Here is a 27667-nt window from a genome sequence, read left to right as displayed (position 1 = left end):
AGAGAGAGAGTGGGGGAGGTTCAAAGAGAGAGGGAGAGAGAGAGAATCCCAAGCAGGCTCTGCACTGTCACCCCAGAGCCCGATGTGGGGTTCAAACTCACATGTGAGATCATGACCTGAGCTGAAATCAAGAGTTGGAAGCTTAACCCACTGAGCCACCCAGATGCCCCTCTATTATTATTTTTAAGTAATTCACATTTAATGTGAATCTGGGTCCTAAAAGCATCAAAATGTGCTTATAATATCCTCCAAAGAAGAGAGGACAGCACAACTATTGTACAACTATAAACTATTTGCCCAGTTTATAGTTACAATAGTTCTTTAGTCACAGACACCACTGGTGTCCTGGGGACACTTTATTCTCAAGTAATATCTGTACTTAGTCTATAGCCACTTCCTGTAAATACATGAACAGAAGATCCTAAAGATCTTTGGTTTCCTTTGTCCTCCGAAGTCTTTATGGTTGTTGCTTCTATTGTTTAAGGGTCCTTCATGAACTGGAGCTGACCTGATGTCATGATCTGTGAAAATAGTTTTTGAGGAAAAGTATTGGGAAGTTCCATGCCATAGCAGAGCCTTTTCTCTGAAATGTCTTTAGTAATAGCACTCCATATCCCAGTGCACTTTTTGTCCATCGATGCCTCCGTGATAATCAACACTAAGGAGTGGAAGCTGAGCTCAGGCACTTTGGCCTTTGCATGGGTCAAGGGGTGGGTTGTCTTTCTGAAACAAATTCGGGGGTGCCTGGGTGGCTTAGTCAGTTGAGTGTCCAACTTTGGCTCAGGTCATGGTCTCACGGTTCTTGAATCTGAGCCCCGTGTCAGGCTGTCAACCCAGAGCCCGCTTGGGATCCTCTGTCCCCCACCCTCTGCCCCTCCCCTGCTTGTGCTTGCACTCTCTCACTACCAAAAATAAACAAACATAAACAAATAAATAAACTCATTTACATGTACACATCTTGTCCTACTGACATGCAAGCAGAAAGCAGGGTTAACTGCAGACTAATCCCAAGGAAATTTTGGTTGCATTCAGAGGCTGGGATTTTGAAACCATCTGCTTCGGTGTTTCTCATCTGCTATGTTGTCATGCATCAATTACGTCACTAAATGTTTGACTTCCCTCAAATAATTGACTTCATCAGGCCTATGTTCCAGTGGGGCTTTGGGAAGTAGGACTTGACTTGAGCTTTTTGGAAGACAAAGACCCTTTCCCCTCAGTAATGTTGGGTTAGTAGTGAACAGACAACCCCTGAAGAGAGAGGAGCCTCAGCCTCCTCCTTCCTTCTCCTTTCCCCTGAGAGGCCTAGCCTCTGGAGAATGGTCTTTGTGACTGACCTCAAATCTTGGGGCAATTTCCATAGCATGATTCTTCCCCCAACCCCTCTACTCCTGCCAAATATCTATCTGGGAATAGGAAGGCTGGGAGCTCTTAGAATCCTACATGAAGCCAGTTTTGATGGAACTTTCCCTAGTGGAGAGGCTGTTTTCATATATTTTTGGACACCTCCCCAGGATTCTCCCAGTGACTTTGAGTGTAATCACCTGTCAGCAAACAGTCACTCTCATGCAGTTTAAGTGATTTATTGAGGTCTCTCAGCTACAGTTGTTATGGCTTCATGACATTTCAGCCATCAGACTTTTAAGAAGCCCTTTTCCCTACCAGAGGAGCCATGCCACTTCATTCTGTTTGGCACTCCTCCTTATCCACTGTCATTTTTCTTCAGTTCTTCCACTTTGGCAACATAGATCCTCATGGCATCCATCTTGGACATCCCTTTGTTCTCGTTCCATGCCTCCCACTTGGCCTTGGCTTTCACATCTGTGGCAGGTGGGGCAGGGATGTTGCAGTCGCCCTGGGTGGCCTGTTTGTAGAAGCTGTACACCAACAGTTTCTCCTGATCACTCACAGGTCCCTTCAACTGCTTGACAGCAGCGCAGGCCATCTCAAACTCTACTTGGCACATTGGGGGAACTGAGGCCGGGCCCCTGTGTCTTTTCTAGGTGACAGTTGGCACTGGAGGATGGAAGATGGAGAGTTAGAAACACTGGAGGCTAGTAATTAGGTCTCGGAAGAGTGAAAGGGAGCAAAGGAGACGGTAATGTTTGAGAACACGGGAGGTCCATGTGTGTCTTCCCAGTGAGAAGTCCAATGTGTTTTTATGAAGTTCAGATTGCAAACTGAGGCTCATTGGATTGGATCTCCCCTCCTATTGCTCTGGCTGGCAAAATGCATTTTCTGGGGAGAGTAACCAGTAACATTTCACAGGCATCTATTATGATGCCAGAAAATTTAGGATGCTGTGCTGCTGCTATGAGAAGGCGGCACTCTGGGGAGCGGGGGGAGGGCGGGTTGTGCGCTTTGGGGGGGGGGGGGGGCAGATGGTCTTGAGTGAGACCAGGCAGACCCGCTAGAGGCGAAGACGCCTCTGAGTGGCACATCTGTGCTGGTTAACGGGCAGCCGGGGGAGGGCGTTCAGTGCGGGTAATCCCGGGGGTTACTGTATGAGAGCGAAAGCGGAACCTGGGATGGAGCTAGTGGGTAGGAGCCACTGGGACTCAGAAGGCTGGGCTGTGCAGGGGCTGAACACAAGCGGTGTTGAGCGCGCGGGCAAAGGGAGCTGTAGAGCCCAGGGGCCAGTGACCGGAGGGACGTTTGGGGGCGGGGCGGGGCACGCAGGGCGGAAACGAAGCGCGAGTTCTTGCCTGTTGGCTGGTTGGAAGCCTCGGGCCGGTAGGGGGCGATGTGGCCCGGGCTGCCTGGGCGCCGCTGACCTGTCGGTGAGGACCGCGCGTGCGCGCGGAGCGGCGGGAGGATCGCGACCGACCGCGCGGAGCCGGGGCTGAGATTGTGGGCGGGGGCTGAGGCGCGCGGCCCATTGTCCCGCCCCCCGGAACTGCCCATTGTGCCGTGGCGCCTGCGCGGCGCTCGCGGCCTCGCGGGGGAGGGGCGGCCTCACGGCCGCTGGCGTCGCCGCCATGGACCTAGGTGGGTGTCTCTGGTGCCGGTCCTCGGCCCTCCTGGTCCGCGTCCCGAGACGGGGGACGAGGGCGGTGCTAAGCGGGTCCGGGCTAAGGGAGACCTCCGGGCTGGGGAGGGTTTTGGAGGGCGGGGTTATCCTTGGAGGCCGGGGGTCGGGAGGCCGGGATCTAACCCCGGCCCGGCAGCTCCTTGGCCGGCATCTTGCTCCCTCCGGACGCCTTTCCACGTGAAGGGCGAAGCGGCTGTGAAGTTAGATTTTCCTGAAGGTGGACAGGCAGGGTTTGTGCACGTGCTTTGGAAAATGCCCGGCTCAGAAGACGCCCGGGGGAATCCCGGATACCCCGACAGTCTCATTTATTGAATGGCTACCGAGTTGTTGAGCAAGCGTCTTTCGCTCTTGAGGTCCTCATAGATATAACGGGGATGATGATAATGTATCCACCACACAGTTTGGGGGCCTTTGGATTGAGAGCACGTGTATACAGTGTCTGGTACGGTGCCTTGTGCACAGCTAACGTTCATGCGACCAGCAGCTGTGGGGAGGGCCGCAGCAGCCGAGGGGCACTTTTGAACTTCTGTGCCTTTGATTCAGAATCCTCACAGGCAGGGTCTGCGGGAAGGGAGGGGAGACCTAGTATAAATCGGTGGCTCCTTGTCCAGCCTCCCACCCTGCTAGCCATGCTCTTACGGAGATAAGACCAGGAGGCTGTTCTGAGAGAGCTGGGGTGAGGCACCCCGAGATGTGCCAGTAGAAATGTAGTCCTATCCCCAGTTAGCTCTTCAGTGGTGGAACAGGAGAGAGTTTGGAGCCCTGCAGCTGTGGTGATTTCTGTCCCAGCCCCATTACGCTGTAGTAGAGACATTCTGAGCAAACTCTTCCTGAATCTCAGTGTTCCCATCGCTACAGCAGAAATGGTCAGCAGGTTGATTTGAAGATTCAAAAATCTCGCATAGTGCCTGACACGGAGTAAACAATAAACATAGGGAGGGAGTTACAAGCACCAGTTAACCAGGAGTAATAAAAAGACTTAGGATTTGCCCAGCTGTTAACCGATAGCTCCTGGGACTTAACTCCTTCAGGTAGCACAGTGAACATACCATCTCTGGAAAGTGGGTATTGGGGGCCAAACATTTTGGCTGAACTGATTGTGCAATAAAATTAAATACACAGAATCATGGGGGGCATATTTTGGGGTCCTAGGAGACCAACCTGAACCAAAAAAAGGGGGGGGGAGGGGCAGAATCCCCAGTGAGACCCCTCAGGCAACCTGATCTTCCGTGGGAGTCTGCCTTGACCACTGGGGGTCCAGGTGAATTGCCTTCACCAGTTGGTTGGATAATCCTTTGCCTTTAGCTGCTCCCTTAAAGTCGAAGGGCAGGACCTTTTTAAATCTGAATCAAGGCTCTCACTTGCTGGCTTCTGGCCTGTATAAATGGGAAAGATGGGTTCTTGGAGGCATGAGGGAATGAGGAAGGGGTGGCATCTCCATGCCCTGGGAAAGGGGAGAGGAGTCAGGAATACTCAATAGTGAGTAGTGTTTGTACTCTATTTTGTTTCCGGGCCGGAAGAAGCTTACTTGAGGAAGACCTATGTCCTTTCCTATTATTGAGCTGGGGAAGGCAAAGAATAGTGACAAGGTTCTGGTCCTGCCAACAATGGAAAGATTTGGGGGGGAATCAACGTTTATTGAGCACTTACCAGGCTCTTTGTAGCCAGATGCTTACTGTAGCTATATCTTATTTAACGCTCAGCAGCTCTGGGAGATGGAATCGGGAGCTAACAGCAACCACCTCTGCCAAGGGCTTAGCTAATATTATCGCTTGTTCCTCACAGTCCTAATAGGAAGTCTCTATTTTCCCCACATACACAGAAGGGAAGCTCAGAGAAGAAATCTAAGATTGCACTGCTTTTAAATGGTTGAACTAGGATTTAAAGCTGTGTCTAATTAAACATCCCAAAATGCCTTCCTTGAGAAGTCTGTTGATTCATGGCTCACTGGAGGAAGAACTTTTCTTTCTTAATCTAGTATTTTTTTGTGTCGACCTCTCGGTTTCTACCAGAGAACCAGAGCCTTCAGTAGCTTGTTCTGGTTTGACAGAAAGAGCTATGGGGTAAACTGTTTCCCTGAAAGGCAGAACATTTGAAATCTGTTTGCAAGACAAGGCTGTAAGGGAAAGGAAGGACGGCAAGGCTTGTCTGATTGCTTCTATGCCCACAGCCCTGGCCTGTGCCCCTCTTAGGCTATATCATTACTTAGAGGCTCAATTGTCACATTCCACACTACTCACTTGGTGGCCCCTGCAGTTTGGTACTGCTGTGATATCTCTCTCTCTCTCAGCCTTCCTCCCCACATCCTCTGCTGGCCCAGCCTGTGCTGGAGGGCCTAGCCCTTCCCCTTTCACACGCTTTTCCTGCAGGATCTCATTTACTTTGTTCATTCCATTGATCCCCTCTGGGTGGATATCTCCCTGAGCTACATTTCAGGATGGACTCTCCTCCTGGGTGTCAACCCCACCTTTCCATTGCTGGAGGATGTTTCTACCTTAATGTTCTACCTCAAACTCCAAATGACCCAAACTGAACAGTGGGTTCCTCCAAAACTGTTCTGATTCTTCTTTGTTCCTCCAGTGATGCCCATTGTCTTCCCAATCCAGGCTAGAGAGTATGGGAGTCCTTTTTTATTCCTCAGGCAAGTCCTTTTGACTCCAGCTCTGCAGCAGCTCTTGGAACTATCCCTTCTTCCCAGTCTCACTGAACCCTTCTCATGTCCAACTCTGATAATGACAACCAGCCTATACTAACTGATGTCTCTTTGCCTCTAACTCCTAATTATTTTAAAGATTTTTCACCACATTCTGTCTTGTTCGGTTTCTCTCTGTGCAGGACCCTTGAATATCTGCGAAGAAATGACTATTCTTCATGGAGGCTTCTTGCTCGCTGAGCAGCTGTTCCACCCCAAGGCACTGGCAGAATTGACAAAGTCTGACTGGGAGCATGTTGGGCGGCCCATTGTGGAGGCCTTAAGGGAGATCTCCACCACAGCACATTCCCAGCCCTTTGCCTGGAAGAAGAAAGCTCTGATCATCATCTGGGCCAAGGTTCTTCAGCCCTACCCTGTCACCCCTTCTGACACTGACACTCGGTGGCAGGAAGATGTGTTCTTCTCAGTAGTCAACATGATCCCTACCATCAATCACACAGTGCTTTTTGAGCTGCTCAAGTCTCTGGAAGCTTCTGGACTCTTTATCCAGCTCCTGATGGCCCTGCCCACCACTATCTGCCGTGCAGAACTAGAGCACTTTTTGGAGCACATGTCTGTTGACACTTCTTCAAAGGATGTGGCCTTTTTCCTCAGTGTCTGGTGGGAAATGATAAAGCACAAAGGCAATCAGCAGGACCCCCTGCTCTCCCAGTTTAGAACAATGGCCCATAAGTACTTGTCCTCTTCAGATGAGTTCTCCCATCCTCCAAAGAGGTTTAAGTCAGACCCAGATGTGTGTCCTACTATGCCCCTATTGGCCATGTTGCTCACTGGGTTGAAACAAATCCAAAATCGAATCCTGTGCCCCGGGATGAAGTGCTATGCGCTAGCCAACTTGGCTGACATGTTGACGGTGTTTGCACTAATGGAGGACGACCCCCAGGAAGTGTCTGCAACTGTGTATCTGGACAAACTGGCTGCGGTGATCTCCGTGTGGAATTTGGACACCCAGAACCCGTATCACCAACAGGCACTGGCAGAGAAGGTAAAGGAAGCAGAACGGGACATCAGCCTGACTTCCCTGGCCAAGCTCCCAAGCGACACAGTTTTCATCGGGTTGGAGTTCATGTGCAGCCTGCTGCGAGAGTGGGGGGAGGAGCTGCAGACCGTGCTCAACAGCAGCCAGGAGACAAGTTATGACAGCTACCGGCTGTGTGATAGTCTGACTTCCTTCAGCCAGAACTTGAAGCTCTACCTGGATTCCACCAGCTTGTCTAAGGAGGAGGGGCAGGTGGTCTCTGAGCTGGCAGAGTGTGTAGGGGACTTCCTAAAGAAAACAAACAGGGTGCTGAAGAACAAGGGCTTTGAGAAGGACATCACTGCCTCGATCGCCATGGCCATCATTGACCAGAAGATGGACCGGCATATGGAAATGTGCTACATTTTTGCTTCTGAGAAGAAGTGGGCTTTCTCAGATGAGTGGCTAGCCTGCCTGGTAAATAACCAGGCTCTCTTCCAAGAGCCGGACTTGTTGTTAAAGCTGTTGCAAACGGTGATGGAAGTCACCTTGACAGACAGAGCCATCCCTGAATCTCAGATCAAACAAGTGATCAGCCTGATCCTGGAATGTTATGTAGACCTCTCACTGCCAGACAAAAATAAAGTCCTATCAGGCACCCTGCGCTCCTGGGGGCGAAAGGGTCTGTCTGAGAAGTTGGCTTACTTGGACGGGTTTCAGGAAGACCTCAATACAACTTTTAACCAGCTCGCACAGAGTGCCTCTGAACAGGGCTTAGCTAAAGCTGTAGCTTCTGTGGCTCGCCTGGTAATTCTGTACCCAGAGATCACGGTGAAGAAAATGTGCAGCATGGCTGTGGTCAATCTTGGCACTCACAAGTTCCTGGCTCAGATTCTCACTGCCTTCCCTGCCCTTAGGTTCATGGAAGAGCAGAGTCCAAATCCACCCACCAATTTTGTGGTGTCATGCCTCAAAGAAACCGTCTGGAGAAAGTTCTCTACACCCAAGGAAGAAAAGCAATTTTTGGAGCTCCTGAGCTGTCTCATGACCCCTGTGAAGCCCCAGGGTATCCCAGTTGCTGCTCTTCTTGAGCCAGATGAAGTGCTAAAAGAGTTCGTCCTGCCCTTCTTGATGCTAGATGTCAAAGAGGTGGACCTCAGTTTGAAGATCTTCATCCAGACTCTCCAAGCAAATGCATCTTTAGAGGGATACTGGCTGCAGACCTGTTCTCCGTTCCCTCTCATCTTCAGCTTGTGCCAGCTGCTGGATTGCTTCAGCAAATACTGGCAGCTCCCCAAAGAGAAGCGGTGCCTCTCTTTGGATGGGAAGGATTTGGTGATCCATATCCTGGAGATCCTCTGTGAGATTGTATTGGCTAATGCTGAGACCTTCTCCCCGGACACATGGATCAAGTCCCAGTCTTGGCTCCACCGGAAGCTGGAACAGCTCGATTGGACAGTGCGCTTGAGAATGAAGAACCTCTTTGAGGGCCACTTCAAGTGTGAGGTGCCGGCTACACTTTTTGAGATCTGTAAGCTTTCTGAGGACGAGTGGACCTCCCAGGCCCACCCTGGGTACGGGCCAGGCACAGGGCTTCTTGCCTGGATGGAGTGCTGCTACCTCTCCAGCAGCATCTCTGAGCAGATGCTTTCCCTCTTGGTGGTAGATGTGGGCAACCCTGAGGAGGTCAGATTGTTCAGCAAGGGCTTTCTGGTGGCCCTGGTACAAGTCATGCCTTGGTGCAGCCCCCAGGAGTGGCAGTACCTTTACCAGTTGACCAGGAGACTATTGGAGAAACAGCTCCTACATGTCCCTTATAGCCTGGAATATATTCAGTTTGTTCCTCTGCTCAACCTGAAGCCCTTTGCCCAGGAGCTCCAACTCTCTGTACTCTTTCTGAGAGCCTTCCAGTTTCTCTGCAGCCAGAGTTGTCGTAATTGGCTTCCTATGGAAGGCTGGAGCCATGTGGTCAGACTTCTCTGTAACAGTCTGACCAACCTCCTGGACTCTGTTAGGTTGATACAGTCAGTTGGCCCTTGGGCTCAAGGACAAGAACAGGACCTGACCCAGGAAACCCTGTTTTTTTATACCCAGGTATTCTGTCATGTTCTGCACATCATGGCCATGGTCCACCAAGAGGTGTGTGAACCTCTCTACGTCTTGGCCTTGGAAATCCTCACCTGCTACGAAACCCTGAGCAAGGCCAACCCTTCTGTTAGTTCCTTGCTCCAGAAGGTAAATGAGCAGCGTTTCTTAAAGTCCATCGCCGAGAACATTAGCCCTGAGGAGCGGCGCCAAACCCTGCTGCAGAAGATCAGCAACTTCTGACCTTTGTAGATCAGAAAACAGCTGGGCCCTCAACATGGGTGGGGTCTCTAGGGGTCGAGCTGAGAAACATAAACTTTTCAGTTATGTGAAATTGTACACAAGCTAAGAAGGTATATGGCAGTAACTATAAAGAAAATAGTTTCTTAGATGTTTATAACGTACAAATTATAAAATTCTCTTCTGAGTTTTATCCTGTCTCTTGAGTCTTTCTCGTCAATAGTCTAGGCTTAGAGATTCTCTGACATTGGGCTCAGCTGGAGTCTTAAAGATCAAGGCAACCTGGGAGGAACTTGTTCATAACTGGACCTATCCACCCTAGAATTTGGCAAATGAGTCCAAAGGTGAAATCACCCAAGTGGAAAAATTACCAGGTATGTTCTTTTGCACTGAAACCCCTTTCCAGAGTCATTTCGTGCTACCTTGGAAAGGGCAACAAGGAAAAGCACTCCCTTCTGCCAGCAAGTGGCTGTGTGATTTGTGTGCCCAAACAGCCTGCACCACTGTAAAAGAACATTGGACCAAGAAAATTAAATGTCAGGGGGTAGACTACTAACCTTAAGTAAATGGGTGACTTCGGAATTGGAGTACGGTCTTAACTCCATTCAGTGGACCCAGGAGGGGCTGTGTGAAACCAGGTCTGGTAAACACAGCAGAGATGCGTATAAAGGATGGGTACAGTTATCTTCTGCCTAGGGTAAGTTGTCATGGTTTTGAAGAGTGGGAGCAGGCAGTGGTGTGTGCAGAAGCATGAAGATGCAAATTTAACATGTCTGGGTATATCCCAGAACTATGAGAACTGGTTGGTGAGACGTTTAATTTGGGAGGTAGGGAAAGGAAAAGGATATGCCCCGTCACCTTCCTGTGCATACCTTCACTCAAAATGGGGCATTATTCTGGTTCCCGCCCCCACCTTAAGTGGGTTGGCTTAGTGGCCTACATTTGGTTTTCAACCCTCCCAATTCCTCTAATTGGGACTTACATAGGAAGGGAAGAAAGCACCAAAAGTTACCTGATCAATATGCTTGAACTCTAGGACCCTACCATGTATTCTTGGAACCCCAGAAACGTTAGAGTAAGGTATAAACTAGGCCCTCCTAGACACTGACAGCATGACCACACCCCCAACACCCCCACTTCTTCCAGGTGCATGAATGGGCCGGAAACCATAGCACACAATAGTGACTCCAGTCAGGTCACAGGATGGGTCTGGAAAGAAGTCAGTATTGATGTATTTCACAAATGAGAAGAAGCTGGGAAATATTAGTGCAATTTAATCACCACAGGGGTGATTTATAAAGATACACCGATAATAAAAATGGTAAAAAAAAAAAATTACAGCATTTTAGGTTTTTTAAATGGCACCCATTAAAGACTGAAACAGTCAAAATTTGAGACACCGTTACATACCCAGTACTTTAAAAGTTCATGGACAACAATGAATTAAAGGCACTTTAAAAACATCTAGATTTTTACTACCACTTGAAAAAACACTGCATGGTAGCAGTTTCTAAAAACCATCCTAGTTGATAAGGAACAATTAGTACTGGCACCAGAGGATCCTATTTGCAAGTGGCGGGTGAAGGAGTCAGTCCACAGGATGTATTTTGGCCAGCGCTGTCTTGCGCCCTTGCTCTCCAGCCTTCTGCGGCAAAGTGGCCGTACGCTCATGTAGGAACAGGCTTTGGGACACAGGTTCTGGTTTATCAGGCAGCCTGGATGAGACATCTCACGGTTTGGAATACAGAAGCCTGTTTCCATGTCATATGGAAAGGGCAGTGTCAAAGCAGGGTTACCCAGTAAAGAGCTTGATAGGCACCGTTCGCTTTACCCCTATCGTAACAACGGCATCCTGTGCATGTGGATACGGGGAAAGCTGGGCTTGAGGGAACGTGCTAAGAAAGGAACAGCATCTGTGACTTTACAACAAGCTCACATGTTTGACACTGGTCTTCCCAAGGCAGCCTACGAAGACGCTATCGGCCTCTCTGCCTACTCAAGTGCTGTAGGTTCCCTTCCCCACCTCTTACCCTGCTGCCAGCGAGACTTCTGAATGGAAGTCAGTGGACACAAGAATTCAGTGTTGGCACGTGGATGACAGGATGAGGCATGGGACCAATGGGTTATCTAATAAGTGATAAAAAACTACCTACACACAGTGATTTTCCCAGGCCAACATCACAAGAACTGACGTGAAGAACCAAGTCTTGCTTCTGCTGGCCCGGTATGTGTGGATACTGCCCTGAGTGGTTGGAAAGGTGGGTAGCCACCAATATTAGGGCCAGGCGGGTGCCCAAACACTTACCACCCTAGTCTACCTGTCTCCATACCCCATGCTTCTACCTCCCAGAACCTCTGAGCTAAGACCCAAGGAAGGATCCTTGGGCTTGCATTGAAACCACCTTGCTACCAATGGAAATCTGACAGAAGCCAATAGTTGTTACTAAGAAAAAAGTGCTTTTGCAAAAGGGGTAGGTTAGAAGAGGGAGGTAATATGAATATTCTTTAGAAAAACTCAAATCCCTCTGCTTATCAATACCCCAAGGGCTGAGGCCACCCAGGGCACAATTTGGTCCGTAGAATATTGATTGAGTGGAGGAGGCAGCTGGTGTGAGGAGGCACCCTCACTGCCCGACTCCGGAGAGCAATTACCCATCCTTTCGGGCTGGGGGAGCATCAAGGAGCCGTGTTGCCTTTTTGCACAGCAGAGAGAACCAGTAGATCTGGGGAGCGATGAGGAAGCCATTGGCCACGTTGCAGTAGAAAGGGATATTGAATGGCACTTGGAGTAGGCTTAGTCCCTGCTGTTGGCCATAGGACCAGTACATGAAAGGGAAAAGAAGGATCCGACAGCAGAGGAAGGCGGTCAGTGTGAGGATTCCGTTCACTTTGTACAGAAGGGTATGCTGCTGCTTTAACTGCAAGAGAAGAGGGAAGGAGAATGCAGAGTCACCAAAAGGCTGTGCCTTCAGGGAACGACTAGCCCAAGCCCCACCGCAGTAAGGGCCAAGCATCTAGTCTTCTGACACTTGTAGAAAAGAGGACTGAATGCCACTGTATTTATGTGTGCATACAGGCTCATGGTTTTTCCAATACTGATACTGAATTTGGCATAAGCCGCCCAGCCGACAGGCATATGGAAACTGAATTAAAAAAAAAAAAATGAACCTGTATCAAATTGGAATCAGAAGTACAATTTCAACCCCATCGGCTCAGAACACCAACTGACCTTTAGGTCTGTTCAGTGGTTTCCTATCCCCACTATTCCTAGCACGAAGGGATTTCTCTAAACCCCACAATCTACCCAGGAAGAGCAGAGTCGGCTTCCTCCGCACAGCTACTGCCGTCTCACTCATACGTGCCTGAATCAGAACTCTGCCCAGCGACACAAATGGAGTGCTCAGTTCTGCCGTGAAGATACAGCCAACAAAGAAGTCACCAAGGTCTCCCCTAAGCTTCTGCGGAAGGAAAAGGGGAGGGAGGAAAAAAGGGGAAATAAGACATGGAGGTTAAGGAATCACCAGAAGGAAAAACCAACTAGGGCTATTGAGAAAGATGACCACAAGAGAGCACGAAGGGAAAGGGAAAGGCTAAATGAGCAAGTACAGGCCCAGTGAATGTGCTGCTGCTTCCACAGCAGTGACACTTTGATGGCCAAATCCCTAGGATCCAGAGGCAGCTTCAGATCAGCTGATTGCCTCACACACCAAGCTTTTTCTGAATTTCAATGTCAGCCGGAAGGAACCGTGTAGCCTACTTTTGGGTATCTAACTTTGTCACGCCAAGGGCATTTAGCCAGCTTGAGTCAACAAAATATGTGCCAGACCCTGTGCTGGATGTTAGGGTCCCAGAGCAATCAGGTGAAGCTTCTTGAAGAATGTAATATACTCTACCACTCCTTTTATCTTAAGAAAAACCAGGATAGCAGCTCTGTCACCTCGTACCACTGGGTACAATAAGTAAACTCTTAGGGCCCTGGTTTCTTTATCTATGGTACAGGGCTAATAATATCTAATTATTCTCTAATAACTTCTGATCACAGATAGAAAGCTACAAGCACCTGTCACCTGGTAGGCACTCAAAATTACTAATTTCCTTCCGGCATTCCCATTCTCTTCCTCGTTGGGTGGGTTTTTGTGGGGAAATGGGTCCAAGGAGAAATTATGAGGCTCTCTGCTTTCAGAGTGTGCTTTTGTGATCTCAAAATAGTGCATACAGTACTCTCCGGCACTGTTAGAGCAAATGGCCAGTTGACTGAGCTGCTCTCGTTTCTTTAAAACAATTTTTATGTTGCCCTGCATTGTGTCTTCAATTGTTCTTATATTGTATAAGCTAAAGACAGAACCTTTGACAGAGCCTGGGAGTCACAGTGGGCTGGGGGCTTGCATAAAGAGTAATGTCTGTAAGGAGGATCACAGACATTTCAGATCTTTTTTTTTTTTTTTTTTTTTTTTTTCCTGCAGGATCTGCCTGGGACGTTTTACTGCGTAAGTAGCTGGCCCAGGAGAGCGGGTGCAGCAGGGAAGGGGAAGGCAAGACATTACTCAGAGGCAACAGTCAAGAGAGCCAGTTTAACAGGAGAAAATGAGTGACCGAGTCTGCTGGTGGCTGTGCTGGAAGGCCATACCTGTGCCACTGGCACAAGGACAAACAGAATGACCGCATGGTGCGTGATCATGAGACGGTTTTTACTTAGGAAGCTCTGAAAAGTGGTGAGGGACTGTCTGCGGCTCCGGTCTCTAGTTCGGTACCATTCACAGAGGTACATGGCGTAGGAGTCATAGATCATGTATGGAATCAAGAACCAGACGTACTCCCGGGCAAGCCAGTGCCTAAAAGAAAGCATATGAACAGTCCATGAAATAACTATGGATCTCAATTATGAAAGCTCAAAGCCGACCTCTTCTCAAACACATCCCCTTCAACTTCGTACCTGATTGTTTCCTACTCCAAATACTTTACAATGGAGACACTGACAGTGATAAGGTGAGTGAAAAATTTTCTCTGAGTGACAGGGCAAATTCCTAAGTGTCAAAAGCAGAAAACCAGGATCCACTCAGGACCACAGAGCCAGCTGTCACTATTTCTCTGACTTAGCTACTCATTTCTAATGGGCTTTCTGGCGCTTTTTGATATAAGTTAACTTTGATATCGATATCTCTACAAATGATTCAATAGCCTCACCAAGAAACTGGTTTGAAGGTAGGTGTCCCAAATGCCAAATCAAATATTTCCCGTTTGACTTCACTTAGTTGCTCAATAGCTGGGAGTTTCCTCTTGCATCTGCTTGCAACCCCACTGTAGGGAGTTTCTGGGAGCTACCCCGACCATTTTCTTTAGAATTCTATGGCTAATCCCAATCGCACTCATTAAGAAAAATACATCTGGAAATGAGCCCAGAGCCCAAGGACTTACCTTACAGCAGTCAGACACCAGAAGAGAAGCTGGGACAAAAGACAGTGTTCCCATTTACTTGTCCAAAGGGGCTGAATCAATATTTGCAGAATCTAAATGACTGTGTATCACTGCCCCAGAGCAGATTAGAAGTCTCTAATTTCTACACTTTTGTTCCCAAATGATAAATAATCATTCTATAGGTAATGTGAAAAAAAAAATCAACATAGAAATCATATGCTATGCTGAGAAGGAACAGCTTCACTCAGTCAGCAGATTTGCTGTGCACCTGTCAGGTAGAAGTAATTTAGTTTTCTGGTTCTCAACCCGAATTCAGAATCACCAGCAGTGCTTGCTGAGGACTCTGTTTTTAAGATGATCTAGGTACCTCTAGAACATCCTTAGGCAGGAGTTCCTGAGTGGTTCAGCTGGTTAAGCATCTGACACTTGATTTTAGCTCAGGTCATGATCTCATGGTTCTTGAGATAGAGCCCCGCCTTGGACTCTGCTGACAATGCAGAGCCTGCCTGGGATTCTCTCTCTTCCTCTCTCTCTCTGCCCCTACCTACCCCCCCACCCCCCCGACTTGCATGCTTTCTCTGTCTCTCCCTCAAAATAATAATAATAACCTTTAAAAAAAATCTTCACGCATACATGTGAAGGTGGAGGGCACAGAAATGTGTCTATCTCTACTGTGTGATCAGAGAATCTAAGGCATAAAGAGACACAAAAGGAGGAAATGGAAAACCAAACTCAGGTGTGCGACCAGGATCAAGCCACTAAACACGTGGAGCTTCTGAGGGGAGAGGGGAGCTTCTGAGACCACACTACAGAACAGGCAATTAATGGCATACCACTATCTTCTGAAATGCTTAGTGGCTACTCGCTGCTTGCCCTCATATCAGCTCAGGATAATGCTGTGGAGTCACGTCTGTCAGTTTAATCTTTGCAAAGGAGGCTGGTTTCAAGTTGGATGTGACAAACTGGGGGCAGTGAGGGAACTTGTTGCATGATCAGAAAATGGCCAAAGAGTTGATCTGGCTAACATGCTGTGGTCAGTTGAAAGTTCTGGTGACTGATTGGATGAGATCCAACACAGATCGGATGAGTTTCATCTTCTATCTAGCTGACCCATTCTTATTCTTTGCTCTTCTGAACTCTTTCCTCTTCCTGCAACTCAATAAGAAACTATTTCACCCATTGAACTATGAGACAGGCAGGGCATTGAGCCCCAAAGCGGGAAAGAAGCGACTTGGATCCAGATTCCTTTGTGTCCCCACACTTCAGGGTGGTTCAGCTTCCACCACAGGGACCCACACCCTCAGGTTAGCCCCCGACACCTCAAAAATGGCCAAAGAGAATAAAAACGGAACCCAGCCAAGCTAATGCTGTCAGCCTGTGGTATATGCAGTCAAGGCCACTTGACCTATCTTCTGTCTGCATAGCCCATAATTCCTTGCAGATAGCTGGTTTCGTCTGCAAAAGAGGCACAGGAAGAAAAGCGCAAAAGCTACAGGGCAGCACAAATCCAAGGAAGATCCGGACGCTAAGTCTGCAGGCCACAGTGAGGTGGACGCTGCACTCCGGCTCCCATCAAGTTCAGTCTCGACAGGTGAAAAGCAGGGCACTTTGCAGAGTCAACATGAGAAAGGGACTAGAAGAGGCTCTGAGATTTTCCCAGCGTGTTTCATTATCACTCTTTAGGAGAAAGTAAGAGGGGTTCTGGGAACTCAGATGAAAAAAAAATGGTTTTTTAGAAAAATGGGGGAGGGAGGCACAATTGCTGAGATCTAAACACTGTACAAAGTAGACCACTCTGGTCTTTATGATTTTCTTCACTAGAGGCACCTTTCCTGACCTGTCTCTGGACCGAGTTATGATTGGCGTACAAGTCAGTTTTCTGAAAACACTAGAAGCCTCTTCATTGCCTTCAGCAAATCCAGAGGAACCACGGAGCCGCCCTTGTAAAGACAGGGTTGGTGGATTCACTCCTTTCCACCGAGGGGCTCTCTGCTACCCACACTGGACATACATTGGCCAATGAAGCTCCAGAGTAGGACCCTAGTGAAATCACTGAAAAGAACCAAAAGCTAGAGTTCCGCTTCCGAGTAATTCTCACACTTACGTATCTCACAAAGTACTTGGGTCAGTGGCCCACCTTCAGACCTAGACCCGTCATTCACTAGCGTATCTTGGGCTTACTTTCTCCCAAGTGGGCGAGGCCGAAAGACGTACGGAGAGGAAGAGGCACTAATTATGGTGCCCCAGCTTTCCCATCAATCGGCTCCCCAACAGCACGTGCTGATTAAGAACTAGCGCCTGAGAGCCACTCGAATAAGGACACTTCCACAAAGTTCGGCGCTGTCACTGGTGCTGCTTTCACCTGGCGCTGGATGTTACCTGTCCGTGATCACGTCGTTACAGGAGCGGATGATGACGATCCCCGACCCGGTGGCCAACACAGCCTGCACTGAAGAAACCAGTCTAACGTGCGGCAGAAAAGAAAAAAAAAAAAAAGAAAAAGTCCGGTCCAGGAGACAGCACAAAGCCCAAGCCTTCAACCTGCCTCTCGCGCAGGCGGCCCGGGCGCCAAGGGGGTGAGGGAGAGGGTACTGCCGCCGCCGCGCTCCCCGACCCCCGAGCAGCAGCTTCCCGCCCCGTCCCGCCCCGCGTGGGCGCCCTCCAGCCGGCTCCCTCTCCCTCCCGGGGGGACGCCCGCGGTCTTCCGAGAGCTCCGGCCAGCGCCCCGGAGGGGCAAGGCACCGGGGAGGCAGCCCCCTCGCTTCCTGTCGCCCCCCTTTTCCGCCCTCGGCGCGGCGCAGGGGGCGGGCGCCGGCGGGTCGGGGCGCCGGGCACAGCCCGCGCGCGGCCGGGGTGGGGCGGACGGCGCCCGGCCTCGCCCGTACCTGGTGCTGATCATCACGCAGTCGCTGTCGGTCCAGGCGGGCCGCGCGCGGCGCAGCCCCCAGGTGCACAGTGCGAAGAGCCCCGGGAAGAAGAGCGAGCCGCAGGCCAGCGTCAGCAGCATGGGTGCTCGGGGGTCGGTCGCCGCGCTCGGCGCCTCGGCGTGGCTCAGGTCGGCTCGGCGCGGCTCCCGACTGGCGCGGCCCGCCCGCGCCTGTTTCCACCCTCCGCCCTCCGCAGCCGCCGCCGCCGCCGCCGCCCCCGCCCCCGGCCCGGCCCCGGCCCCGGCCCGCCGCGACTCCGGCAGCCGCCGGGCGCTGGCCCCGAGCCCGCGGCGCCACTCCCCGCGTGACCAGGCCGGCGGCCGCGATAGGCGCGGGCCGGCCGGCCGGGGCGGGGTCTCCCCGCCGCCGCCCCTGGGCCCGGAGGCTTTCCCCGGGTTCCCCCGGCCGGCGGGCGAGCTGCGGCCCGGAGAGCTCCGAGGTTGCCGACGCTGCGCCCCGAACCGGCGGTGTGGAGCGTTCGCCGCCGCCTCCGGAGCGGCCGCGGGGCCCAGGCAGTGGTGGGAAGGGCCGAGGCTCTCGGGGCTTCTGTTCCGTCACCGCGGACGCGTCCCCCTCCCTCCCAGACCGGCGCGACCGACGAAACGCCTCGCACCTGCCCTCAGTCCTCCTCTGCTCCCCGGCCCCAGGCAGAGGGTGCGGGCTGGGGGAGGCCGTGAGAAATCCAGGTACGAAGGTGTCTTCGGTCGAGATCCCACCCCCACCCCCAGGGTTGGGGAGCCCTCCGGGCCGGGGCATCTCTCTTTGGCGGAAGGAAGGAGAGGCCCGGTGAGCTTGTGGCCATCTGCCTGCCCGGCTTATCTACCAGGCACTTTCGCGTCCAAATAGGAGTCTTAAGGAAAAGATCTCTCTGCAGGCCAAACATGGCTTTTCCACGTCCTGCCGCTGCTGCATTTCCTCCGGGGCGGGTCGCTCCTAAAAGGAATAAATCCCCCTACAGAAGCCAGCAGATCCTCCCTCAATCTTAGTGAGGCGGAATACCATGTCTGCACACCTTCTGTGGTTCTGCGGTGCTGCCTCTTGCCTGTGGGTCAAGATACTCTCCAGTTTCAGTGACTGTTTTGTTGTTGTTGTTGACAATGTTTTCTTATTTTAAAGTTCTCCATCCAGGTGCCCTAAACTTGAATGGGTTGGAAACGACTCATTTCCACTCAGCACCAGTCACGTGGACCAATACAGTAACTTCAACATCACGGGCTTCTGTCCCTCTTGGGACTTACCAAAGTTTTACTTTGCTTTGATCTCCCTCTTCCTCAGCTGACAAATGTGGGGGGAAGACAATTCCCTTGTGCCTATTGCAATGCAAAGGCTTTGTGGCTCCCTTCCCTTCATCAGCATGCAAAATGCTTACAAAAGCCCTGGAGAGGATTCTGAAATGGAAGTGAGGGAGGCTCAGCCTCTCTGGGCCACCGTTTGCTCATTTGTGAAATGAAGAGGCTGACCTACAAGCTCTTTAAGGCTCTTCCAGTTCTAAATTCTTAAGATCCTATGACTTTTATAAGGTAACAGATGATTTCTGTTAGATGCCAATTAAATTTCTCTAACATGGCAGTTATTGGTACAGAAGCAGATAATAGAGTTAACACAGCTTTTTCATCTTTTTGTGCATTGTTGAAGGATTTGACCAACATTAAGGAAACAGAATACTCAAAGGAAAGTCTGAAATGTCTTCCACTTAGGGCAACATCTCTAACTCCCAAATTCATTGCTGACATACGTGGTGAACTGGAAAAGACACTCCAATTTGGTAGCAGGGTATCTGGCAAATACAAAGCTTTCTGTATTTTCACATTTGCATGTCGACAAAGGACAGCTCTCTGTAAACTTTTCATTGTCTCCAGGACAAATGCTTGTGCATCCCATTTTCTGTTCCCTACCTATTTGTCCCAGTCACCTCCAGCTCCAACTTTTCCAGAGAGGGACAAGTGGTTACCATTTCTCCCTGCCTTCTCTCCTTAAAGGGACCAGCGACATGCTCCAAGGATGCTAACACTTTGAAGTGGTGGCAACCAATCTATTCCCTATGCAAGAAGCTGTTTGTACAGCTCTTACGGGGTCTATGAAATGAAAACAAAACAACAGATGTTTCACATACAGAAAATAGCAAGTAAAATCAGTTTCCAACACCATGCTCATCAAGTCACCAGAATTTTAAGCTTGAATCACCAGAAAGCCAACAAGCATAAACATGAGACTTGGCTTGTCAAGCCCTATGGCAAATGATAAAGCCAAATAAAAAGCACCAAGCCTTTTTAACACAAACTTCTACTCACTCTTCAAAAGTTTTGAGTCGTGTTTCCTTTGCTAGGAAAATTTCTATCTACCTGTTTCTTCCAGGCCTATTTATACATTTTCTTTTTTCTAAAATAAGTTTTTAATGTTGTATTTACTTTTGAGAGAGAGAGAGAGGCAGAGTGTGAGTGGGGGAGGAGCAGAGAGAGAGGGAGACATGGAATCTGAAGCAGGCTCCAGGCTCTGAGTTGTCAGCACAGAGCCCAACCTGGGGCTCGAACCTACAGATGAACCTACAGATCGCAAGATCATGACCTCAGCCGAAGTCAGACACTTAATGGACTCAGTCATATATGCCTCCAATATAAATTTCCTTTTCTAGACCACTTTTGCATTTGAATAGTGAGCATGTTGTTTTTTCATTTGTATGGATGTTTCCCCACCAAACTTGTTAGCTCTCAGAAATAGAACCATTATCTTTCCATTTTGTTTCCTAAGTTAGGCCTGGCACATTGCCAGTGCCCAAGAAATACTTGATACATTTTAAAGCTAATATTTATTGAATACTTACTATGTGCCAGGCACTCTATCAAACATTTTACAAGCATTATCTCACTGGATCCTCACAAAGAATCTATTATCGTGTGTGTGTGCGCGCGCGCGCGCGCGCGCACGTGTGCGCGCACACGTGCGCAAAGTAAGACCCAGAGCAGTGAAAAAACTGCCCAAGTTCACATTGCTGGTGGCAGAGTTGGAGTTTGAACGCATCATCTTCTGCCTTCAAGGTCAGTGTGCTTAATGACTACACTGCCCTCAAACCTGATAAACAAGAAAAGAGTAGTTGTCTTTCACAATATAGTTTCTGACTAATAACCACTGTTTCTAATTGTTTGTTCACGAATTAAAACGTGTGGAGTGTAGTTTATGGGCTCTGATGCTGCTGTTATTAACATCATTTTATATTTATACTTTACAATTTTTCAAATCACTTTCACATATCTCACTTGGTTCTCAAAACAACCCAGTGAAAACAGGTGAACATAGTATTTCATTTTATAGATGAAGAAACTTAAGTGCAGAACGGGAAGCTGACACTCCACCCTATGAAGTAGCAAGGCTCACGGTGGAACGCAGGGTCCTGATTCACATTCAGGGTGATTTCATGCTGTAGAGTTGGGATTTAAGGAGCTTTTGATTATGCTTCTTAGGTGGGTTTGGAGAGTGAAGTTTGGGTTAGTAGAAGCCAAGACAAGACTCATTTACCAAACCAGAATGCCACACCTTGAGTAAGAATTTATAAAGCTCCCAGTTTGGGAGGGCTATGGTGGGATTTCTCTGGTTTCTAACCTCTCTCTCCCATTCCTTTAAACCCCAATCTGGATATCATTAGGGGGCAGGATAGCAGAACTCTCTCCCATTCTGCTCCCTGGTTCCTCTAGCCTTAAATTGAAAATACCATATTTACTTGTAAGAGACTGAAAATACTCAGGTGAGTGTCTTTAAGATACGCGATGTGCAGGCTGCTACCCTTGATCAAGGACATTTTCTTCCTATCCAGAAAAATGGACCTAAGGAAAAGCAATTGAGAATCACACATGAAACGTCTTTGTTTTGAGCTCCAGAACTGAACTGAAAGAGATCTTTGGAGGTCTCTATCCACCCATCAGTTACCAAATAATAGTAATAATAAAAATAACAGAAAATGAAACTCTATTCTGAAAAAAGCCATATTTGCTTAGACCTGCACTTCTTTTCTGTAATAGTGGCATTGGAAGCAGAGACTAAGAAGGACAAAAGGAGAAATAAAATGATGGGAAGAGACGTGGAGAGAAAGATGCAGCACAGGAAGAAAATCTATCGGAAGACCGAGATCGGTACAGCTACAGGGAATAAAGAGGCCAAGATACATCCCCTTTGACTCAGGAAAACAGAGATACAGATCCAGAGATTGGAATTCACAAGTAAACAAAAGGAAGAGGCTGTACGACACAGAGACAGGTAAAAGGAGGCGTACAAAGAGAAAGTGATAGCCCTTTATGGAACATCATTTCCTTTTACACTGGCACCATCAAAAGCCACACTACACTGAAGATATATGGCACAGATAAGGAGGCACCCTGTTCTTAGGACAGAACGTGGCCAAGAGGAAATTAACTGCCTTCCTCTTCTTCTTCCTGCACTTGTTGGCATTCCATAAGAATACCTGATCAATATGGCTTTGCACTGATACTTTTAGATGTGTTTCCCCTTTAAACAGCGTGCCTCTGGTGGGCAGGCAGGGCCTGTCAGTCCCGAAGGCAGCCAGGACAGATAGCACAGGGGTCAGGATTAGAGGACCTGAGTTCCAGTACTGGCTCTGCTACACATAAGCTGTGTGACGTGGTGAAAACTACTTAACCTCTCTGTAAAATGTGGGTTCCTTTACCTACCTCCCAGGATGGCTGTGAGAATTAGATGAGAGATTTCAAAAATACAAGTCAACTACATGCCGGGCCCAGGCAAGGGACTATTATTCGTACTTATTTATTTATTTTGAGGGAGACAGAGACAATGCAAGTTGGGGGTGGGGGCAGAAGGGGGAGAGAGAGAGAGAGAGAGAGAGAGAGAGAGAGAGAGAGAGAGAATTCCAAGCAGGCTGTCAGCACAGAGCCTGATGTGGGGTTCAAACCTACAAAGCCGTGAGGTCACGACCTGAGCTGAAACCACGAGTTGGACGCTCAACCGACTGAGCCATCCAGGAGCCCCAAGGGACTATTATTCTTTATCTTGGTATCCCCCTAGCACAGTTTCCTGATGTTAAACTTCGCAGTGAGCATCTATGGGGTTGAAGAAGATTTAGGCCTGGCCTTAGCCGGCTTCCAGGAGGCAGCTTCCTCAGTTTTTTTTTTTGTTTTTTTTTTTAATATTTATTTATTTTTGAGACAGAGAGAGACAGAGCATGAACAGAGGAGGGTCAGAGAGAAGGGGACACAGGATCCAAAGCAGGCTGCAGGCTCTGAGCTGTCAGCACAGAGCCCGACGTGGGGCTCAAACTCACGGACTGCGAGATCATGACCTGGGGCGAAGTCATCTGACTGAGCCACCTAGGCGCCCCGGCAGCTTTCTCAGTTTTATCCTGCACTGTTTGCAAAAGCAAACTGTGAGTCTACGAGGCACAGTCCCACCCCAAGCACATGGCTTCTACAAACAGTGACCACGGCTGCATACCACAGGGAAGTCTTTGCTCCTATACACAGCGATAATGATATCGCTCAACAAAAACCATAATTTACACAAAGAACTGATTATGTAGTACTTGCCTTTGTGTGCTGCTTTATATTTTTAAGGCACTTTCACATGTTTCTTTTGCTATAAATGCAAAATTTTGCTTGTTTGCAGATCAGCACACATAACTAAAAGTAGTATGAATTCTAACTCTAGTTAAAAAAAAAAAAAAATTGAAGGGCATTGAACCATTAAGGAAATTACCTTTGAAATGAGTTGGAACCAGCAAATTGCTGTGAACAAATTCAGCTGCCTTCCTAAATTATCAGAGCCATAATTTTAGTGTCTTTGTGTCTCATAATTAATTCCGTGACAGGTTTATTTTGCTTACTCTACTTAACTAAACTCTGCTGGTATTTTTAGCTTTCTGGTAAAAAAAAAATGTTAGAAAGTAAAATATGCCAGGGCGCCTGGGTGGCTCAGTCGGTTAAGCCTCCGACTTCAGCTCAGGTTATGATCTCACAGTTCATGAGTTCGAGTCCCGGGTCGGGCTCTGTGCTGACAGCTCAGAGCCTGGAGCCTGCTTTGGATTCTGTGTCTCTGTTGCTCTCTGCCCCTCCCCCACTCGTGCTCTGTCTCTCTCCATCTCTCAAAAATGAATTAACGTTAAAAAAATAAATAAAAAAGTAAAACATGCCCACTATGGAAAATAATCACAATAATGCCATCACTGAGAGATGTCACTCTCAGATATTAACATCTTGGTAGAATTCATCCCAGTTCTCTTTTTTTAATATTTAATTTATTTTTTAAATTTACATTTAAGTTAGTTAGCATATAGTTGCAACAATGATTTCAGGAGTAGATTCCTTAATGCCCCTTACCCATTTAGCCCAGCCCCCCTCCCAGAACCCCTCCAGTAACCCTCTGTTTGTTCTCCATATTTAAGTCTCTTAGGTTTTGTCCCCCTCCCTGTTTTTATATTATTTTTGCTTCCCTTCCCTTGTATTCATCTGTTCTGTATCTTAAAGTTCTCATATGAGCGAAGTCATATAATATTTGTCTTTCTCTAATTTCGCTTAGCCTCATACCCTCTAGTCCCATCCACATAGTTGCAAATGGCACCTCTTTATATGCATTTATTACATATTTGATTGAGATCATGCTTTAAATTAATCTTGAATATTAATATTTCACTTAGAAGTATTTTCAGTGTTATTAAATCTTTACAAACCTCATTTTTCATAAGTCAGAAGTAATTTGATATATGATTATTACAGATGATCTTTTAAAGTGGGTTATCATTTGTTTTGAAAGGAATTCTTAACTGGGGCAGAGTGGGTTTGTCCATAGGCACACACTTTGGCACGAAGACAGGCAAGGTCTTCATGTGTTCTGGTAGCTTTAACTTTAAAAATAGTAAGAGTCCTGGGTGGCTTAGTCAGTTGAGCGTCTGACTTTGGCTCAGGTCATGATCTCACGGTTTGTGAGTTTGAGCCCTGCATCGGGCTCTGTGCTTTCAGTACGGGGTCTGCTTCAGATCCTGTCTCCCCCTCGCTCTCTGCTCCTCCTCTGAGCATGTGTGTTTTCTGTCTCTCTCTCTCTCTCTCTCTCTCTCTCTCTCTCTCAAAAAAAAGAAAAAAAGTAAGAGTCCTATCCTTATTAGCATTCAGTTTCTGTCTTTAAAGTGGGCATCATAAGAAACTAAAGCTGCTATTTAAGTATCATTTTTTCTTTTTATAGGCTGAGCTCTATTAACCTATTTTGTGAACTGTAATTACATAGGGCCTTGGTGCTTGTTTAGGCGGTGAAGGAAGAGCCATTCTTTGTGGAGCTAAGTTTGTAATGTCTTTTAGCATACACAGGCAATTTCCACCCCAAGAGTTAATTACGTCTCAAGAAGATTGTGGATGAAAATCTAAATGGCCAAAAATAAAAACAATGAAGAGAAAGCTAATTAGTTACAAGGACTTAAGAGCCTTATTTGGGAAGGAAACTTCATTATGTATAGCAACCAGCACCTCAGCCCCGAGCATACTGGTGCAATGCTTATGCGGCGGCTGAGTGTCACCGCTTGTCTGGGACCGACCTCACAAATTAGTAATTGTGAGTCTGAAGGCCGAATAAACTGTTGAGTTATGAGCCAGACTGAAATACGTCTGCCCTTCAGGCAGAGCAAATTCCCGTGTTGTCAGCTAACATGATGGAGCTGCCCGGCAGGGGTCTTAGAGGATTTGGAAGATTTAAATACTACTGCAGTATGAAGGACAGGAAGCCCTTGGTAGTCAAGATTCTGCCACTTTCCTTCTTTTACGTGTTGTAAGTCCATTGTTTCCGTATGCCACATCTGTAGCTTGATGGGTTTATCTCTATATGTTCTCTTCTATTTCAGTTTTAAATACCATGTTCACTCAATCTGCTGCTGTTTAACACCCTACTGTTGAGGTCCTAGCCAATATAACAGTGCACATATAAGCCTTCAAAACAGATTTTAACATTAAAAAGGAAGAGACTATAATAATTTATCAAGAAAAACTATGGAAACAAATTTGACAATAAATTATATTTAATATAAAAAATAAAAACAGAAAAGCAAAAAAAAAAAAAAAGAAAAAATAAGAAAATCAACTAAAATATAGAATAAAATAATTGAGGTAAGGTGGCTGGATACAAGACCAATACCCAAATTAAATGGCCTTTCTATAAGCCAGCAAATAAATATCAATTAGAAAATGTAATAGAAAAGGAGGATCATTTACATTGTTTATTTTAATTCCAGTATAGTTAACATACAGTATTATATTAGTTTCAAGTATAATATATTTTTTTAATTTATAATTTTATAATTTATAAAATCTGTTACAAGTTTTAGACCTAACAAGAAATATGCAAGACCTGTATGAAGAGAGCTATGAACCCTTCCTGTAAGACATAAAAGCCTTAAAAAATAGACAGCATGGTCCTACAGGGAAGATTCAATATTGTAAGCATGTATATTTTCCTCAAGTTGATCTATAAATTCAATACAATTCCAAGTGAAATCCTAATATGTTTTTAATAGATTCAGTAAGCTCTTTCTAAAGCTTATGTGAATTAAAGAAAATGTGCAAGAGTGGCAAAGAAATATTTGAATAAAGAACACTGGGGGAAGGGAGGAAGTTACAATATATCAAAATACCTCAAATTATCCTAACTGAAACAGTGTAGAAGAAACAAATAGATCAATGGAATAAAACACAGTCCTGAACCAGACCCACTAAATTTAGTCTGTAGCAAACACATCATACTTGTGAGGAAATGAAGAACTAACTAAGAAAAGCACAGAATCCGTTAGCCATCCTTTGGAAAAAATAAAATTAGTTGAATACTGCCCCTCCACAATACATGTCCTCCCAGAACCTCAGAATATGACCTTATTTGGAAATGGCATCTTTGCTGATTTAATTATGGTAAGGACTGAGGTGAGACCGCACTAGATCAGCGTAGGCCCTAAATCCAATGAGAGTATCCTTATAAGAGACAGAAAAGGACACAGAAAGGAAGGTGATGTGAAGACGGAGTGAGAGTTTGGAACGATGAGTCTACAAGCCAAGGACTGTGGGCAGCTACCTGAAGCAAGGGGAGGGGCTTGGGTTAGTTTCTCCCTCAGAGCCCCCAACAAGTAATCAACCCTACCAACACCTTGATTTCAGACTTCTGCCCTCCAGAACTGTGAGAAAATTAATTTCTGTTGTCATAATGCACTCAGCCTTTGGTAATTTGTTACGGCAGTCCTAGAAAATGAATACAATGCCACACACCAAACACCAACATAAATTCCAGATATACAAAAGATTAAACATGGAAAGCAACACTATAGATATACTAGAAGAAAAGTTTGAAAAATATTCTTATAATTCACACTGTCTCCCTCTCTCTCTGCCCATCCCCATTCATGCTCTCTCTCTGTCTCTCTCTCTCAAAAATAAATAAAAACATTAAAAAAAAGATTTAGAGACCAATGATGGCTGTGGGAAGGGTCTCTCATAGCAGTGACTCTCAATGGGGGACTGAGGTAGAGGAAGCCATCAGAATTTTGAAAAATATTATATTTAAGAAATAAAACTTTTCACTGGTTTTCTGATGTAGATCTAAAGTATAGATTTAAAATAAAAATCTATATTTTAAAAATAATTCTTGGCTGGTGGAGAAGGGATATCACCTGTGTATCAGTGATTGTGAAATTGAAGAATATTATGTGTGGGAAGGCTGTTCACAAAATTTTTATGTTTAGCAGAAGGAGGCAGGGGCTTAAAAAAAGAGGTTAAAAAAAGTTTAAGATATATTCAGTGGAATCCCCCTTTCCCTTCAAACTGCATGCAAAAGGTGCAAATGTGTATTTTTCTGGGGGAAAGGATCTATATAGTGTTCTTCATGTCCTCCAAGGGACTCAGACTCAAAAAAGATTAAGAACTACTGGTGTAGACCAGGAGAAGAGAAGTGGTTGAAGATCCAGCTCAGGAAATACAACAGAAGAAGTAGAGACAAAGAAACAAGAAAACAGGGCTGGAAGTGGCAATGGCATTGTAAGACACTTAAGGATGTTAGATACAATAAATTAATGGCAGCTACATTATAATGATTGTACTGGTTAGTTAATGTTAATTGTATAAAACCAAATGTTTTTGTTTTTGTTGTAAAGTGTAAGACGTACACAAAAGTTCTGTCATTTTGGCCTATATAGTTATCACCTTGTCAAATAGGTGAAGTTACTACTGAATGTGAATCCTATGTAGCCACTGCGGAAGTTCTAAAGGCATCTGGGAGCCAGCATGACTGAATGCCTGAGCTATGATCGTGGGAACAGG

The 27667-nt window shown here is 47.1% G+C and overlaps 4 protein-coding genes across 7 annotated transcripts in view; 2 read left to right on the top strand and 2 right to left on the bottom strand.

Annotated features, from left to right (window-relative positions):
• Positions 1 to 1564: 1564 nt before the first annotated feature.
• LOC122486062 (diazepam-binding inhibitor-like 5) lies at positions 1565 to 2813 on the bottom strand. The gene is made up of 2 exons (XM_043585529.1): positions 2703 to 2813; positions 1565 to 2013 (listed from the first exon to the last, which is right to left on the bottom strand). Exon 2 carries the CDS (start codon positions 1961 to 1963, stop codon positions 1700 to 1702), a length of 264 nt encoding a protein of 87 aa, XP_043441464.1. The 5' UTR covers positions 1964 to 2013; positions 2703 to 2813; the 3' UTR covers positions 1565 to 1699.
• An 80-nt stretch (positions 2814 to 2893) lies between these two features.
• Positions 2894 to 9217, top strand: GEMIN4 (gem nuclear organelle associated protein 4). The gene is made up of 2 exons (XM_043585513.1): positions 2894 to 2985; positions 5864 to 9217. The coding sequence occupies exons 1-2, from the start codon at positions 2976 to 2978 to the stop codon at positions 9025 to 9027; spliced, it is 3174 nt and encodes a 1057-aa protein (XP_043441448.1). The 5' UTR covers positions 2894 to 2975; the 3' UTR covers positions 9028 to 9217.
• Positions 9218 to 10228: 1011 nt separating this feature from the next.
• TLCD3A (TLC domain containing 3A) lies at positions 10229 to 17566 on the bottom strand. 3 transcript variants are annotated; one of them, XM_043585524.1, is made up of 5 exons: positions 17325 to 17553; positions 16819 to 16902; positions 13652 to 13856; positions 12387 to 12482; positions 10229 to 11942 (listed from the first exon to the last, which is right to left on the bottom strand). In XM_043585524.1, exons 1-5 carry the CDS (start codon positions 17444 to 17446, stop codon positions 11673 to 11675), a joined length of 777 nt encoding a protein of 258 aa, XP_043441459.1. In that variant the 5' UTR covers positions 17447 to 17553; the 3' UTR covers positions 10229 to 11672. The 3 variants fall into 3 exon arrangements, with proteins under 3 accessions (XP_043441459.1, XP_043441460.1, XP_043441461.1); XM_043585525.1 differs by lacking the exon at positions 16819 to 16902 and having other exon boundaries at positions 17325 to 17548; XM_043585526.1 differs by lacking the exons at positions 10229 to 11942; positions 13652 to 13856 and having other exon boundaries at positions 12425 to 12482; positions 17325 to 17566.
• A 224-nt stretch (positions 17567 to 17790) lies between these two features.
• Positions 17791 to 27667, top strand: part of VPS53 (VPS53 subunit of GARP complex) — a 150943-nt gene continuing 141066 nt past the window's right edge. The window contains exons 1-2 of one of the 2 annotated variants that reach the window (XM_043585515.1): positions 17791 to 18052; positions 21380 to 21614. The gene's annotated coding sequence lies outside the window, so the exon portion shown is untranslated. Of the gene's footprint in view, positions 18053 to 18678; positions 18766 to 21379; positions 21615 to 27667 lie in introns of those variants that run through there. The other variant, XM_043585516.1, reaches the window with a different exon arrangement.

This window comes from Prionailurus bengalensis, chromosome E1 (assembly GCF_016509475.1).
Source record: "Prionailurus bengalensis isolate Pbe53 chromosome E1, Fcat_Pben_1.1_paternal_pri, whole genome shotgun sequence".
In the NCBI taxonomy this organism is placed as follows: domain Eukaryota; kingdom Metazoa; phylum Chordata; class Mammalia; order Carnivora; family Felidae; genus Prionailurus; species Prionailurus bengalensis.
This window is presented reverse-complemented; position numbering and strand designations above follow the sequence as displayed.